The 14,684-nt window shown below is 41.7% G+C and overlaps 1 protein-coding gene across 9 annotated transcripts in view; it reads right to left on the bottom strand.

Annotated features, from left to right (window-relative positions):
• The window catches only part of LOC140486166 (MSL complex subunit 3-like), a 50,374-nt gene extending 36,412 nt beyond the window's left edge, over nt 1-13,962 (bottom strand). For 2 of the 9 annotated variants that reach the window (XM_072584883.1, XM_072584884.1), the window contains exons 1-3: nt 10,970-11,053; nt 4,766-4,848; nt 2,746-2,813 (exon numbers count right to left, since the gene is read on the bottom strand). Coding sequence is in view for 5 of the 9 variants with exons in the window: in XM_072584880.1 (XP_072440981.1) it covers nt 4,766-4,848; nt 13,713-13,811 (182 nt within the window). In the remaining 4 variants the exon portion in view is untranslated. Of the gene's footprint in view, nt 1-1,812; nt 1,864-2,745; nt 2,814-4,765; nt 4,849-10,969; nt 11,054-13,712 lie in introns of those variants that run through there. The other 7 variants (XM_072584879.1, XM_072584877.1, XM_072584882.1 and 4 more) reach the window with 6 other exon arrangements.
• Nucleotides 13,963-14,684: the final 722 nt, after the last annotated feature.

Consider the following 14,684-nt stretch of genomic DNA (forward strand, 5'->3'; position numbering starts at 1 on the left):
AAATCTTACATTGTTGTATCTCACAGCAGCAATTCATAATGTTATCCAAATATCAAACATGAAAGCAACTAATCCAGAACTAGTGAAAAACATTCTCCAAAAAAATATAAACTATAGGTTATTACTAACGTGTTAAAACAAAAATCTTCAATCCTAGAAGTATCCATTTCCTTATTGAGAAAAGACAGAAATTTAGGGACCTGATAATCTATGCAAAGAATAGATTCCAAAATTAATGATTCTTAAAACAACTGGAAAACCAAATTTCATTCTTTTGCACTACAGTTCACATACAATAAGGGTGGAATTGCCTCAAGCTAGAATAGGAGTGAATTTACAATTGAAAAGTAAATATATGATGCTGGTTGTACATCACATCTGACTGCTCACATTACAACACAGAATACACAGGTCTTTCTCTAACGTAGGTGATATGCATTTTTAAAGACTGTTTTGTAGATCAAACTCACAAAGCAGTTCAGAGTTAAATAATGAAATAACGTCAACCAGAACTTCACATAATCACATTTATTTGGGATAATTATCCTTGTTTGGCAGTATAACAAAGTTGTACATAAGAGTTGTACTAATATTTATTAGTATTGTATCAAAACAAACAGCAAAAACAAAATACTTTGTACTTTATAAAACTAAAACATCAGTTTTTAAGTGAGGGGATTAACAAAAACAGCACAGAGTTAAATAAGAACAGTGCTTGCCTATATACCTACAAGCATGAGCATTCACTAAGAGATCATACACTAAACAATGTGGAGATCAAAGGTGCAGACAGTAAAAGTAGAAAATTATGACAATCAAATTACAGCTTCTGCATTTGTTTGAACTAATGTTTCAACCTCTCAACAAAGATTCTTTGAGGCTTTTAATAAAGTGAAACAAAAGTTGATAAATGTAAAATGGCTAAAATAAAAATCAGTGGACTTTATCAGAAAACACACCATTTCAAATGGCATATTAAGCGAGGTGATCAACTGGCGGATGTAAAAAGTACCTCAAAGTGCTCATTAGTTGAGTTTGAAAATCATGTTCAGATTATCTATACATTAAATGGTAATTGAATGTACATGTAGAATCAAAAATTATCTGTATGCATCCTTTCAATGATTTGCCTTTCTATAATTAAGATAATTAATCTATACTATTTGCATCATGGGTAAAGACTTGATGATCAGAGTCTGAGTTGCCTTTTGCTGTTTTGTTATCTCCAAATTCTGATCAGAAGAACCCATGATCAGACAGGGGAAGTGAAAAATACTTATAGTTGTATGTTGCACACACATGATGTTTTTATTTTGGATAAAACAGGTGCAACATAAATTATGTATGAAACGTGGTTAAGATTTAACTTGCGTTATTTCAGATCAGATCATTCGAAAGTCAGATGAACAGTTGAAAGGGTGCAAAATCAACAAGGATAATTCCACATTGTTGAGTCATGAGCAGAAAATTAAAAGAATTGTTATTCTCAGTAGCAAAGATTGACAAGGCAAGAATTGTGCATCAAGAAATATCCTCTTTCTGACGAACCAGATGCACTAGAAATAGAAGTTAAATGGGAATCAAGACAACATTTTTTTAAAAGAAAATAGAATTAACAGACTAATTGTTAAATACACTGAATGAAGAATCTATCAAATCAGTCCAGCACAATAAACTGAATGGAGTTGTCACTAGTGAAAAGTGCAAGAATAGAGGCTGGGTTTAAGGTATAAAGGGAGAACTCTATCAAGTACAAATCTAGAGTACAGAATTTCAAATTATTCAGATTAGTTCAATAATCTTTTCACTTGCCTAGTCCTCTTATGCATAGTGTACAGATGCCTTCTTTCTTCAAGAGACAATCTGTCTTGACCAACACAAAAGGATACTGCATCCTTCAATGTGCAAAGTGCATGGCAATAACTGCAGAAGTGCTCAAGGAAACAATGCAATAATATAACTTTATCAATTTATAACTATATAAAGCATTAGAGTTAAGGTAATATAGATTTGTTGTCACAAACAGCACAGAAAATCAGCAATCTTGGAATTGGTAAATACCAGACAAACACAACCAGAAAGAAACAGAAAGTGGTGAAGCTGTAATCAAAATCAACACATGGTAACTGATTTTGTTGAGTTGTGTGGTGGTGCATGCATTATTCTTGCCTTAAGCATTTGGAATTTAAAAGCAAATACAAGACTAGAAATCAACCAGCTCTTCTTCAGTAGAAATCTTGCATCTTCCAATATTGACGCAGAAATCAAATTACAATTATTTCAAATTTTCCAATTATTGTTTGAAAAAAATGACTCCGTGGTTTTAGTAGTATTTAAATGGTACTGAACATCCATGTTGCTGTGATAAATCTCCCAATATAGTTTTATAAATTTCTTCTCTGCCCCAGTGAAGTCATTTTATGCTTCTTTTTATATTTTCATATGGCATGACACAGAAAAAGACAATTCTGCACACCAAATCTGAAATTTTAGCTATAAGCTTGCTCGTCTAACATTACCCTCTGCTTGTTCCATATACTAATTATTTTATCAAACAACAAATCTCTTATAGAATAAGTTATAACATCTACTTACAAGCAGATAGAATTTACAGACTATACAGTTAAATACACTGAATGAAAAATCTATCCAATCAGTCCAACACAATAAACTGAATGGAGTTGTCACTAGTGAAAGAGTGCAAGAATGAGGCTTGGTTTAAAGTATAAAGACAATCACCTTCACCTTCTAATTATTCTCCAGGTGAAATTTCAGGCCCAGTGGCATCATTTTTGTTTCTCTCAATTAACACACTGAAAAATATGAGATTACATTTTTAAATCCAATTGGGTTTACCAAGCTGTTTCATTTCAAAGAATCCTGAAGTGTTCAATGATATTCTCCCATAGCTTCTACATTGAATTTCCAATATCTTTATTAATTTGCACTTCAACTGAATTAGTCTTCCTTCAAGTTTATGACTCTCCTGCCTTCCCTAAATCTCCCCTACCATTTAAACTCTTTCAATCATAATTTGTTGGTAACCATCTGACCGTGTCATGTACCTAAGGACTTGGCTTCTACTGTTGCAATCTCTATCTGGACCATCTCCAACTTGCATCTTTCTCCATCCACTGGATATGATCCCCTTCCTATCTCACTTCCTTCTATAAATCAATACAAATGACTTCCAACCACAAACTTCTAACAGCCTGGCATTTGACCAGTAGACCAAAGCTCTTCGGTTGATCACTCCCTTGTCCTACCTTGGATATCTTTATTCCCAATAAAACCTTGACTCTCTCCCTTCAAATTCTGTCATTAGACCTCTGTATACCCTCAGCCTCAGAATCTCTAGTTCAAAGGATGAACATTGTGTTGGATATCTGCATATTTGTACACAACCAGTTTCGATTGACATAATATAGCCAGATAGCGATGGCAATGACTAACTGACCTCAATCCACTAACAAGGCATACCAGTATTTCAGAACGATTACAAAATCAAAAGTTCTGATTTTTTCCACTGCCAACCATTTCCTCAATTTAGCTCATGAACCGGAGCAGCGCATACATTAATTTATCAGTAAGATTGAGGTTATATATTTTGCCACCTTGCTGTTCACCACTTTTCACTTATCCAATAAGTGAAATCCGCCATAGCTCCAATGCTGTGTCCATACCTAGTCCCTCTCCCACCTCCTCTCACTCCATCTCCAAGCTCAATATACCCATGAAATGCATTCCATACTCCTTTCACTGCATTCCACTGAACATTTAAGCATCCAAATTCCTTCAAACTCCCCAATATTAATTGACATTTTAAGTTCTTGCCTCGTTTAATACACTCCTCAAAAGCATTTTTTTATATGAAAGACAACAAATCTATGATTTTATGAAATTCTTATTATAGTCTGAGAGTCAGTGTTGTACAGCACGGAAACAGAGACTTCAGTCCAACTTGCCCATGCCAACTAGATATTTTACATTAATCTAGTTCCATTTTCCAGCATTTGGTACATATCCCTCTAAACCCTTCCTACTCAAATACCCATCCAGATGCCGTCTAAATGCTGAAATTGTACCAATCTCCACCACGTCCTCTGGTAGCTCATTCTATACACGCACCGCCCTCTGCGTGAAAATGTTGCCCCTTCCGTCCCTTTTAAATCTTTCCCCTCTCACTATAAACCTATGCCCTCTACTCCTAGACTGTCCCATCCCAGGTAAAAGATCTCGTCCATTTTCTCTATCCATGCCCCTCATGATTTTATAATAAATTATAAAGGTCACTGCTCAGTCTCCAATACTCCAGGGAAAGCAGCCCCAGCCTATTCAGCTTCTCCCTACAGCTCAAACCCGCTAACCCTGGTAACATCTTTGTAAATCCTTTCCGAACCCTTTCAAGTTTCACATCATTCAAATAGCAGGGAGACCAGAATTGCACTCAATATTCCAAAAGTGACCTAACGAGTTTATTGAAAATTTTGAGATCCTCCAACTCCACAAAAATATTTGTTACTACATTTTCCAAACTACTACTATACATAGGTGAAAGATTGGTGGAGTCATCTGAGTAACTACGTAAGCCATTGCTCCGAAATATGCAAACTTCTGTCCTTGGATCAGTTGAATGTTTGCTCCATTCAGGTCCCCGATTGTAGTTTGATCTTTCCATTTAATTTAAACTTGCCAGATGTAATTAAGAATCTACTTAGATGTATATAGAGAATTAGTTTCTTAGAGATGTAAAGAATGATCTTACCTTCTGTTCCAACCATTAAAATGAATCAGATATTCTGGGATCTTTCGGCCTTTTTCATCTCTACTGACTTCTACATCAACAATCTGTAAGAGATGATTAAACATCCTAAAACAGTGCAATCAAAAACAAATACCACATATTTATTTCTATTATGAACCATGTTTTTACATATAACATTTTTATCATTAGAAATTTAGTAACATCATGCAAGTATCTAGAGGAAAACAAAAGTCAAGGAACATTATTATATGTTAATTTATTTTCGAATGAATGAAAAGAATTAGCTGTTTATTTTTACAAATAGTTAATGATAGTACAGAACTATGGTACTGCAGAAAAAAGACATTTTGTTGAATCTTTATGTCTTGCAGTCATCAAGATAGTCAGTCAGACCTACATACACTGCAAGCTATATATGTTAATACAGTCTTGTTCTTTGCAGACAGACAGAAAATGCACATGCACTGTACCTGTTTCAACTTAACAAGGTAAGTGACAGTCATTTGCTGGTTCATTCTGCAGGGCAATGACTTGATCAAAGTCAACATGATTGGTTTGAAATTTAAAACAGCGTGGCAGTAAACTGTCAACCATTAGGAACTGGCACATTCTCCATGGCAATGCCTCTACCACTGGGACTTCACTCGCCAACCAATTAGTACTCTCCACTCATACAGTATAAATATTGTTTTCCTTTAAACTGTATCCATGCAAATTACTCTTGATGGCAAGACAAAATCTCTTTTCTCAGCAAAACCTAACTACAATTTTGTTTGAAATAAATAGAACTAACGTTTTACAGCAAAGGCAACAGTCATCTAGCTTACCATGCCTATGTTGGTTCTGAAACAACAATCCAATGAAACTTTTCTTTTTTTTCTCTGAATTTTCTACCCTATCTTAAAAACTCTGATATCCAAATCCAAAATAAATGTAAAGGTAGTTAACACACTCATTGGAATTAGCTTTTCAGCAGAACAGTAAAGCAACTGACCCATCATTTAACCTTTTTGATAATTACAGTGCCAGCTGAACCATCATTAGGTAATTGAAAGCACCTATTCAAGTCAATTTAAAAAAGTAATGGTTTCTTTTCAGTCCTGCGTTTGTACTTTAGGCAAAACGTCCAAGAATCTAATGGGTTCCTATTCTGAACAATGAGCTTTTACATACATATGGATACAGTATTAGATAAACCAAAATGTCACATTGTAGTTTGGAATAATACAAGGAGAAAGTATAAAGGAGCTTTTTCATTTTATTTGGTTTCAAGATATAGGCTGGTAAGGCCATTTCTAGCTGACTCTGGAAAGGTATGGTTCATCATCTTCTTGATCTGCTGCAATCTTCACAGTGGTCCAAATCAGAAATACTATGAGCCTGAGGAGAAACCACAACTGATACCCCTGTGATGCTGCTCTTGACCTTCATAGGGCAAGGATGTGTTCTTCAAACAAAGCTCAATGAATGGCTACAAGTACAATGCAGACACAGTGCATTGGTGGTCAGTTTGGAGGTCTGGAGAAGAGGAAATGATCACTTCTTCCTTCTCATCAGTAGTAGAGCTCATCAAGTTGTATGACTGTATCACATCTCACTATAAAGTCTGATATGCTGGAATCCTCCTCTTTCAGGATAGACATCACAGAATGCTTAGTCTAATGTGGTCCAGAAAATCTACTTGATTGTCTGACAATAAGAGGAAGATGTAATCTATACATAACAGCAATTATGTACAAGTTGGACTAGTATGATAGATCCCACCACCAATTTTTTTTAAAATCTCCCTTGAAAGAGACTACTTATACTTTTGTTTAAATTATCATTCTTTCCACAGCTCCCCATGTCCTTTCCACAAGATCTATTACTTCACAAATTTAGGTATCACAGTTCTTCCAGAAAATGCTCTCTTCAGATTTGGAGAATTGGTAGATATCAGGGCTGAAAACTGTTGACTTTGATTCTGTTCCTAACATCTTATGGTCTGAAAGTCCCTATGAACTGAAGGTACTTTAATCTCTTGGATGTCTTTTGTGTAGGACATCTGCCTTGTTCAATCAGGCAATTTCTTCTTGACTGTTCTGAATCTTCGGATGCTGGTTGTCCCTTCTTATTTGTTAGATGAGTTATACAGATCACATCTTCTATCTGTGTTAGCAGACTTTCACTTTCCATCTCCAGTGATCACTCCAGAAGCCTGTAGATGTTTTATTTCAACTTGGTGATTAGGGTGAATGCTTTAGTCACTGATTGCCCTCAGTAAATGCACTAATGGTGAAACCACAATGTTCACTTTCTCAATCATATAATTTGTTTTTTGCTTGACATGACATCTGTCACAGTTCAGCCTGAGACAACAATGAGATGAAATTCATTGCTTGAACTTGTCTTCCAAATTAACTCAGCAACATCAAATAAGCTTATCACTACCATTTCATCATCAAGCTGTGTCACACTTTGAATTATGTCAGTTAAAGACACATCCATGAGCTCAAGTGGAGAGTACTGCTCATTGCTTATCTGGTTGTTAGCATTTACGTTCAAATTTTGCAGGCTGAAATCTCTTCAGAGTTCGTAGTAGTTAAAAATATATCCGCCAATTCAGTACTGTTGCAGGTATCTACTTCACTTACTGTATGTAATAAATTTAAATACATCGGCAACATAGTTAATCTGAATGGTCTTCTGTTCGAGTTCGACCATAAGTCTAGGGAGCCCCATAAAATCTTTTACTGGTAGTCCTTTGAAAAAAAAAAAAATTAAAGGGTGTCACGGGGCTGAGTTGAGTATGGTTGCCATTACGAAAGAGATAGTGCTAGAAAAGTTAAAAAGTCTTAAAATTGATAAATCTCCTGGCCCCGATGGGATACACCCTAGAGTTCTGAGAGAGGTTGCTGAGGAAATAGCAGAGGCATTGGTTGAGATCTTTCAAGAGTCACTGGAGTCAGGAAAGGTCCCGGACGATTGGAAGATGGCTGTAGTAACCCCCTTGTTCAAAAAAGGATCAAGGCAAAAGATGGAAAATTATAGGCCAATCAGCTTAACCTCGGTTGTTGGTAAAATTCTAGAATCCATCATTAAGGATGAGGTTTCTAAATTCTTGGAAGAGCAGAGTCTGATTAGAACAAGTCAACATGGATTTAGTAAAGGGAGGTCATGCCTGACAAACCTGTTGGAATTTTTTGAAGAGGTAACAAGTAGGTTAGACCAGGGGAACCCAGTGGATGTGGTCTATCTGGACTTTCAAAAGGCCTTTGATAAGGTGCCACACGGGAGACTGCTGAGCAAGGTGAGGGCCCATGGTGTTCGAGGTGAGCTGCTGGGATGGATTGAGGATTGGCTATCTAACAGAAGGCAGAGAGTTGGGATAAAAGGTTCTTTTTCAGAATGGCAGCCGGTGACGAGCGGTGTCCCGCAGGGTTCGGTGCTGGGGCCACAGCTGTTCGCATTATATATTAATGATTTGGATGAGGGAACCGGGGGCATTCTAGCGAAGTTTGCCGATGATACAAAGTTAGGTAGACAGGCAGGTAGTACTGAGGAAGTGGGGAGGCTACAGAAGGATCTAGACAGGTTGGGAGAGTGGTCCAGGAAATGGCTGATGGAATTTAACGTGAGCAAGTGCGAGGTCTTGCACTTTGGCAAAAAGAATATAGGAATGGACTACTTTCTAAATGGTGAGAAACTTAATAAAGCCAAAGCACAAAGGGATCTGGGAGTGCTAGTCGAGGATTCTCTAAAGGTAAACATGCAGGTTGAGTCTGTGATTAAGAAAGCGAATGCAATGTTGTCTCTTATCTCAAGAGGGTTGGAATATAAAAGCAGAGATGTACTACTAAGACTTTATAAAGCTCTGGTTAGGCCCCATTTGGAGTACTGTGTCCAGTTTTGGTCCCCACACCTCAGGAAGGACATACTGGCACTGGAACGTGTCCAGCGGAGATTCACACGGATGATCCCTGGAATGACAGGTCTAGCATATGAGGAACGGCTGAGGATACTGGGATTGTATTCGTTGGAGTTTAGAAGATTAAGGGGAGATCTAATAGAGACGTACAAAATAATACATGGCTTTGAAAAGGTGGATGCTAGAAAATTGTTTCTGTTAGGCGAGGAGACTAGGACCCGTGGACACAGCCTTAGAATTAGAGGGGGTCATTTCAGAACGGAAATGCGGAGACATTTCTTCAGCCAGAGAGTGGTGGGCCTGTGGAATTCATTGCCACGGAGTGCAGTGGAAGCCGGGACGCTAAATGTCTTCAAGGCCGAGATTGATAGGTTCTTGTTGTCTAGAGGAATTAAGGGCTACGGGGAGAATGCTGGCAAGTGGAGCTGAAATGTGCATCAGCCATGATTGAATGGCGGAGTGGACTCGATGGGCCGAATGGCCTTACTTCCACTCCTATGTCTTATGGTCTTATGGTCTTATGGTTGCTCCATGACCAGGTGTTCCTTAATTTGTTGCTCCACGACTAACAGTTCTTTGAGTTGTTGTTTCTTGACTTTAACTAGTTTGACTCCTTCCATCCTGCACTGGTTTATCATGTGTCTTTCGTCCTTCAGAATTGAGTGGATTCTACTGATCTCCTCTGATAAGGCTGACCTTCTTGTATAATTAACCACTGTTGATTCCAGATTTCTGCTTCAGAAATATTTGAATATTTCAGAAATATTTGAATGGATTTCTCCAGATTTGAACCTTCACTTGAATGTAATCAATCTCTCTGACAAGGACTCATCAGCAATAGCTCTAATTCTGTCTTTCATGAATCCTGATATTAAACCATTAGTCCTATTGTTGCACTGATCTCTAGGGATTCTTAATGAAATTATCCATGGACTCACCTCAACCACTGAACTGTTCTGTTAACTATTTGTTCCTAGGTTGAAGTAATTGTTAATGGTTTCAGTACTTCTTCAAAAGTATTGCTTTGGTGAGCTACAACAACATCAGCTAAATCCAAGTTGGATAAAGAGGTGTTCAACTTCTGATTTAGTACCTAATTTGGAAGCAAATTTGTATCTCAATTATTTTTCCAATATGTCAACTCTCTGTTCAATTTACCCCATCTCTGTAATTATTTCCTTTTCTTGTCATTAGAGATTTTACTTTTGCTGTATAGCAATGATGCTACTGTGTATTTTGTACTGGACAGTGTTCCTGAGTTTCTGAGGTCAAAATGGAGGAATCCCACATTCTGTGAATAAAATGGAGCATTTGTGCCTTTTCTACTGGCTTCTGCAGATGAATCTCACTAATCATGGCATTAATAAATGATTCCCATTCCCAAAGCAACTTTAATGAATGAATTCACTTCGTATTAACAGCCTTTTCCCAAGTGAGTCTTATCTATGTTTTGTGTGAATATCTCTTGTCATTAGCACAGTTTACATAATGAATTTTCCACCTTTCCAACAGCACCAATAGTCTCCTAACATCTTTTTCTGTTAAAAATTGTCTGCTTAGGCTTCTGGAATACTCCCAGTTGTTCTAATTCTGGTACTATGATATACTCGGGTCTATAAGTGGCTGCAGTTCTTAATTTCCCTATTGTAACATGACTTATAGTGCTCACTCATATTGAGTTGGCATTTGATATGAGCCATAAGCAGTCAACAGTCAAATGTAGCAAGACCTGGACAACATCCAGGTTTCAGCTCTGTGGCAAGTAACACAAATGCCAGGCAGTGGCCATCTCCAACACAAGAGAATCTCTCCATTGCCCCTTGACATTCAATGGCATTATCAGCCCTAAACTACCTACTATCAACATCCTGGAGGTTATCAATGACCAGAACTGAATTGGACTATTGATAAAAGTACAAGAGCAGGGCAGAGGCTAGGAACCCCACAGCCAGTAACTTGCTCCTTGACATCCAAAACCTGTCTACCATCTACATGGCACAAGTCTGGACTGTAATTGAATACTCTCCACTTGCCTGGACGAGGGCAACTCAAACAACAGTCAAGATGTTTGACACCATCTAGGAGAAAACAGCCCACTTGATTGACACCATATCTAGAAGCATTCACTCAAACGATTACAGGTATTCAATAGCTGTTGAAACGTGTAGCACTGGAAAAGCACTGCAGGTCAGGCAGTATCCAAGGAGCAGGACAGTCAACATTTCAAGCATAGGCCCTTCATCAGGACACATTCCTTTAGTAATAAATGCCAAAATTCCAATTGCACTCCTTATTACCTGCTGAAGATTAGCTATATGCAAGTCTTGTATCAAAGCATGTTGATGTTTCTCCCCATTTAGATATTAAATTGCCTTTTTGTTCTTGCAAACAAAATGGATAACATCATAGGTATATATTTTAAAAACATGTACAAATTTTGGCTCATTCACTTAACCTTATCTAAATCCATTTGTAAATTTCTTATTCCTTTGTTGCAACTCACTTTCTGACCTATTTTAATGTCATCTGCAAACCTGGCTATATTTTATTCCTGCATCCAGTCAATAATAGACCATAAATAGTTAAGGCCCAAAGACCAAACTGTGTGGCATTCATCAGTTACATCTTGCCACCCAGAAAGAGACTTATTTCTCCTGAAACTTTGCTTTCTGTTGGTTAGCCAATCCTCAAATTAATTTATTACCTCTAAACCCAGGTGATCTCAGACATCACCCATCAGAGTGAGCTGACTTAAATTCACACTATCTTTTCCACCATAGCCCACCCCAATCCCTTAGATATCTCACCACAATTTTATTCCAATTCTTCTCCCAAAATGTCCAAGTACTTTCCATGCCAAAATCTCACCCAATCTATCCCCTGCAATTATCTCTCCTCAGTTCAGGATTGAGCTCACCAACGCACCCAATATTTCACCGTAATACCTCTCCCCAACCCAGAGATCTCAGAGTTCCCAACTTAAATCCCAATCTTCACCCTCACCTGAAGATCTCAATTCCCCCACTCACACTGATATCTCAGTGCATTCCCCACGCTGAGATCTCAGCATCCCCTCAGCCCAGCCTGGGATTCTCATCATTCCCCACCCCAAGAGCTCAGCACACCCCACCTGAGAATGCAGCCCTCCCCCAACCCTGGTTCTCAGCCTCTCCCAAGATCACAGTGCCCCCAACCCCGCACTACCCTGAATCGCAGCCCACCCTGGGATCTCAGCTCTCCCTAACATACAGAGATGTCTGCACCACCCCCTCCCCCAACACACAACCCAATATGTGATCTCTACCCATCCCCACCCCAAGACTTCTGCCCCCACACCACCTCATTCTGGGATCTCTGCCCCACCCGCCATCCCACTTCCCCATCCCTGGATCTCAGACCCGCCCAACCAAGTACTCAGCACCCCCTCCCACCCCAACAACCCTAAATTGCAGCCCACCATGGGATTTCAGCCCCCCCTCTTCGATCCCAAGATCTCTGCACCCCACCCCGAGATCTTTGCCCCCACCCACCCCTCCTCTGTGATGTCTACCCATGCCCATCCTGGGATTACTGCCCCAACACCTCCCCACTCCTAGATCTCATCCCCGCCCAACAAAGATCTCAGGACCCCCTCCACACTCCGAAATCTCAGCTCCCGCCAATTACCCGAGCTTGCAACCCACCCAGGGATCTCAGTGCACCCTGCTCGCCGAGAACTCAGCCCCCCCCCCCCACCCAGAGATCTCTGCGCCCCACCCCAGCATCTCTGCTGCCACCACCCCATCCCGGGATTGCTGACCATCCCCTACCAACCTCCTCACCCCAGGATTTCAGCCCCCTCCATCCCAAGAACTCAACACCCACTCGCAGAATACAGCCCTCCCCAAACTGGTTCTCAGCCCCTCCCCAACCTGAGATCTCAGCCCCCATTACCCTGAATTGCAGCCCATCCCGGGATCTCAGTTACAACTCCCCACCTAGAAATCTCTACCCCCACCCTGGGATCTCTGCCCCATTACCTCCCCATCCCTGGATCTCAGCCCCGCCCAACCAAGATCTCAGCTGCACGCCCCCCCCCCACCAACTACCCTGAGATTGCAATTCACCCAAGGATTTCAGCTCACCCCACACCCAGAGAGCTCAGCACCCCCTCCCCCAAAATTCCCACCTCGGGATCTCTACTCCCCCCCCATCAATCCCTTATCTCTGCCCCCACCCCAAAGTCCTCATCCCCGGCTCTATGTCCCCCCCCCCCCACCTTCCCAACCCCAATATCTCTGCCCCCACTCTGAGATCTCCGCCCCCTCCCCACCCCGAGATCTCTGCCCCCACTCTCCTCCCAACCCAGAGATCATTGCCACCTTCCCACCCTGAGATCTATGCCCCCATTCTCTCCCCCACCCCGAGATCTCTGTCCCATTCTCTCCCCCCACCCCGAGATCTCTGTCCCCACTCTCTACCCTCCACCCCGACATCTCTGTCCCCAGTCTCTCCCCCCCACCCCGACATCTCTGCCCCCAGTCTCTCCCCCCCCACCCCGACATCTCTGCCCCCACCCTGAGATCTCTGCCCCCACCCTCTCCCCCACCCTGAGATCTCTGCCCCCACCCCAAGATCTCTGCCCCACTCTCCCCCCACCACGAGATCTCTGCCCCTAACTCTTCCCCACCCCGAGATCTCTACCCCCACCCCGAGATCTCTGCCCCCAACCCCGAGATCACTGCCCCCTCCGCATTCATAGATCTCTACCCCTTTTCTCACTTCAATATCTTTGCCTCCGCTCTCTCCCTCCCACCCTGAGATCTGTCCCCTCCCCACCCTGATATCTCTGGCCCCACTCTCTCTCACCACGCCGGGATCTCTAACAGAATATACCTTCCCCGCCGATCTCTTTCCCAATCCATTCCCCCACAGTGACCCCTCCCATACCCCCCAGTGATCCTTGGAGGGTGGGGATGGGGTGGGTGAGGAGGCGGATCCTGCAAGCGCTGAAACAATGCAGAGAGGGGGAGGGGGAGGGGGAGGCCGCGGTGCCGCTACCTTGGCATCGTATAAAACCTTGGCCTTTGTGGGGTCCGGCTCGAAGCAGAGAACTCGTTCTCCTTTGCGAAATTTAAATTTCATTCCCCGAGTGTTCATTTGGTCATGATGGAACGGGAGGAGGAAAAGGGGTGGGAAAGGGAGGTGGGGTGGGGACGGGGCAATGGAGACCGTTAACCCTTTCACGACGACAATGGGCCGCCGCTCATCGTTTCAGCTCGGGAGTCGGAGACAGGCACCTGTCAGGACAGCTAGTGAATGCATAGGCCCCTTCTTCCCCCTCCTCCTAGTCCCGGTCTGACAGGCAGTATCCTGGACAGCTCGGCTCCTTGCTTGGGGCGGGTCCTCGCACGGCCGTTAGCCCTCGGCTGCATTTAAACTGAAGCTGTCTCGGCGCGCGTGCATCAATTTGCTTCTCGGTACGGCAGTTAAAAGAGATCAGCGGTAGTATCGTTTGCTTTGCTTTGCGATTTAGCAATATAGACAGGTAATAGTGATTTTATACCTATGTGTTTTGAGGATAACAATCCTTTGGGGCCCGTTTCCCAGGATTTGCAGTCGGCCGACTCTTTAGTGCAGGCCGCTGTATGATACTGTGGGAACAAATTGCTGCAAAACTGGAGGAGCGCCGCCTCGTCTTCAAACCAGGCACTTTAAAACCTTCTGGGCTCCGTACTGAGTTTAATGCCTTCAAATTGTGATCCTATTCCACTCCTGACTTTTAGCTTGTCACGTTCTCTGTCACCCTCTTCCTCCTCTTTCCCCCTCACCCCCAGTTGGACTGTCTCCTCTTTCCAGAATGGTAGTTAGACACACCATTTCATAGAATCACACAGCAGGGAAACAGACCGTTAGTTTTCAACAAAAAAAAGGATGGAGGATGGGGCGGGGGGAGGAAACATGAGGGTGGCACAGTGGTCAGCACTGCTGCCTCACAACACCAGGATGCCAGGTTTGATTCCAGCCTTAGGT

This window comes from Chiloscyllium punctatum, chromosome 15, assembly GCF_047496795.1.
Source record: "Chiloscyllium punctatum isolate Juve2018m chromosome 15, sChiPun1.3, whole genome shotgun sequence".
Taxonomy (NCBI): Eukaryota; Metazoa; Chordata; class Chondrichthyes; order Orectolobiformes; family Hemiscylliidae; genus Chiloscyllium; species Chiloscyllium punctatum.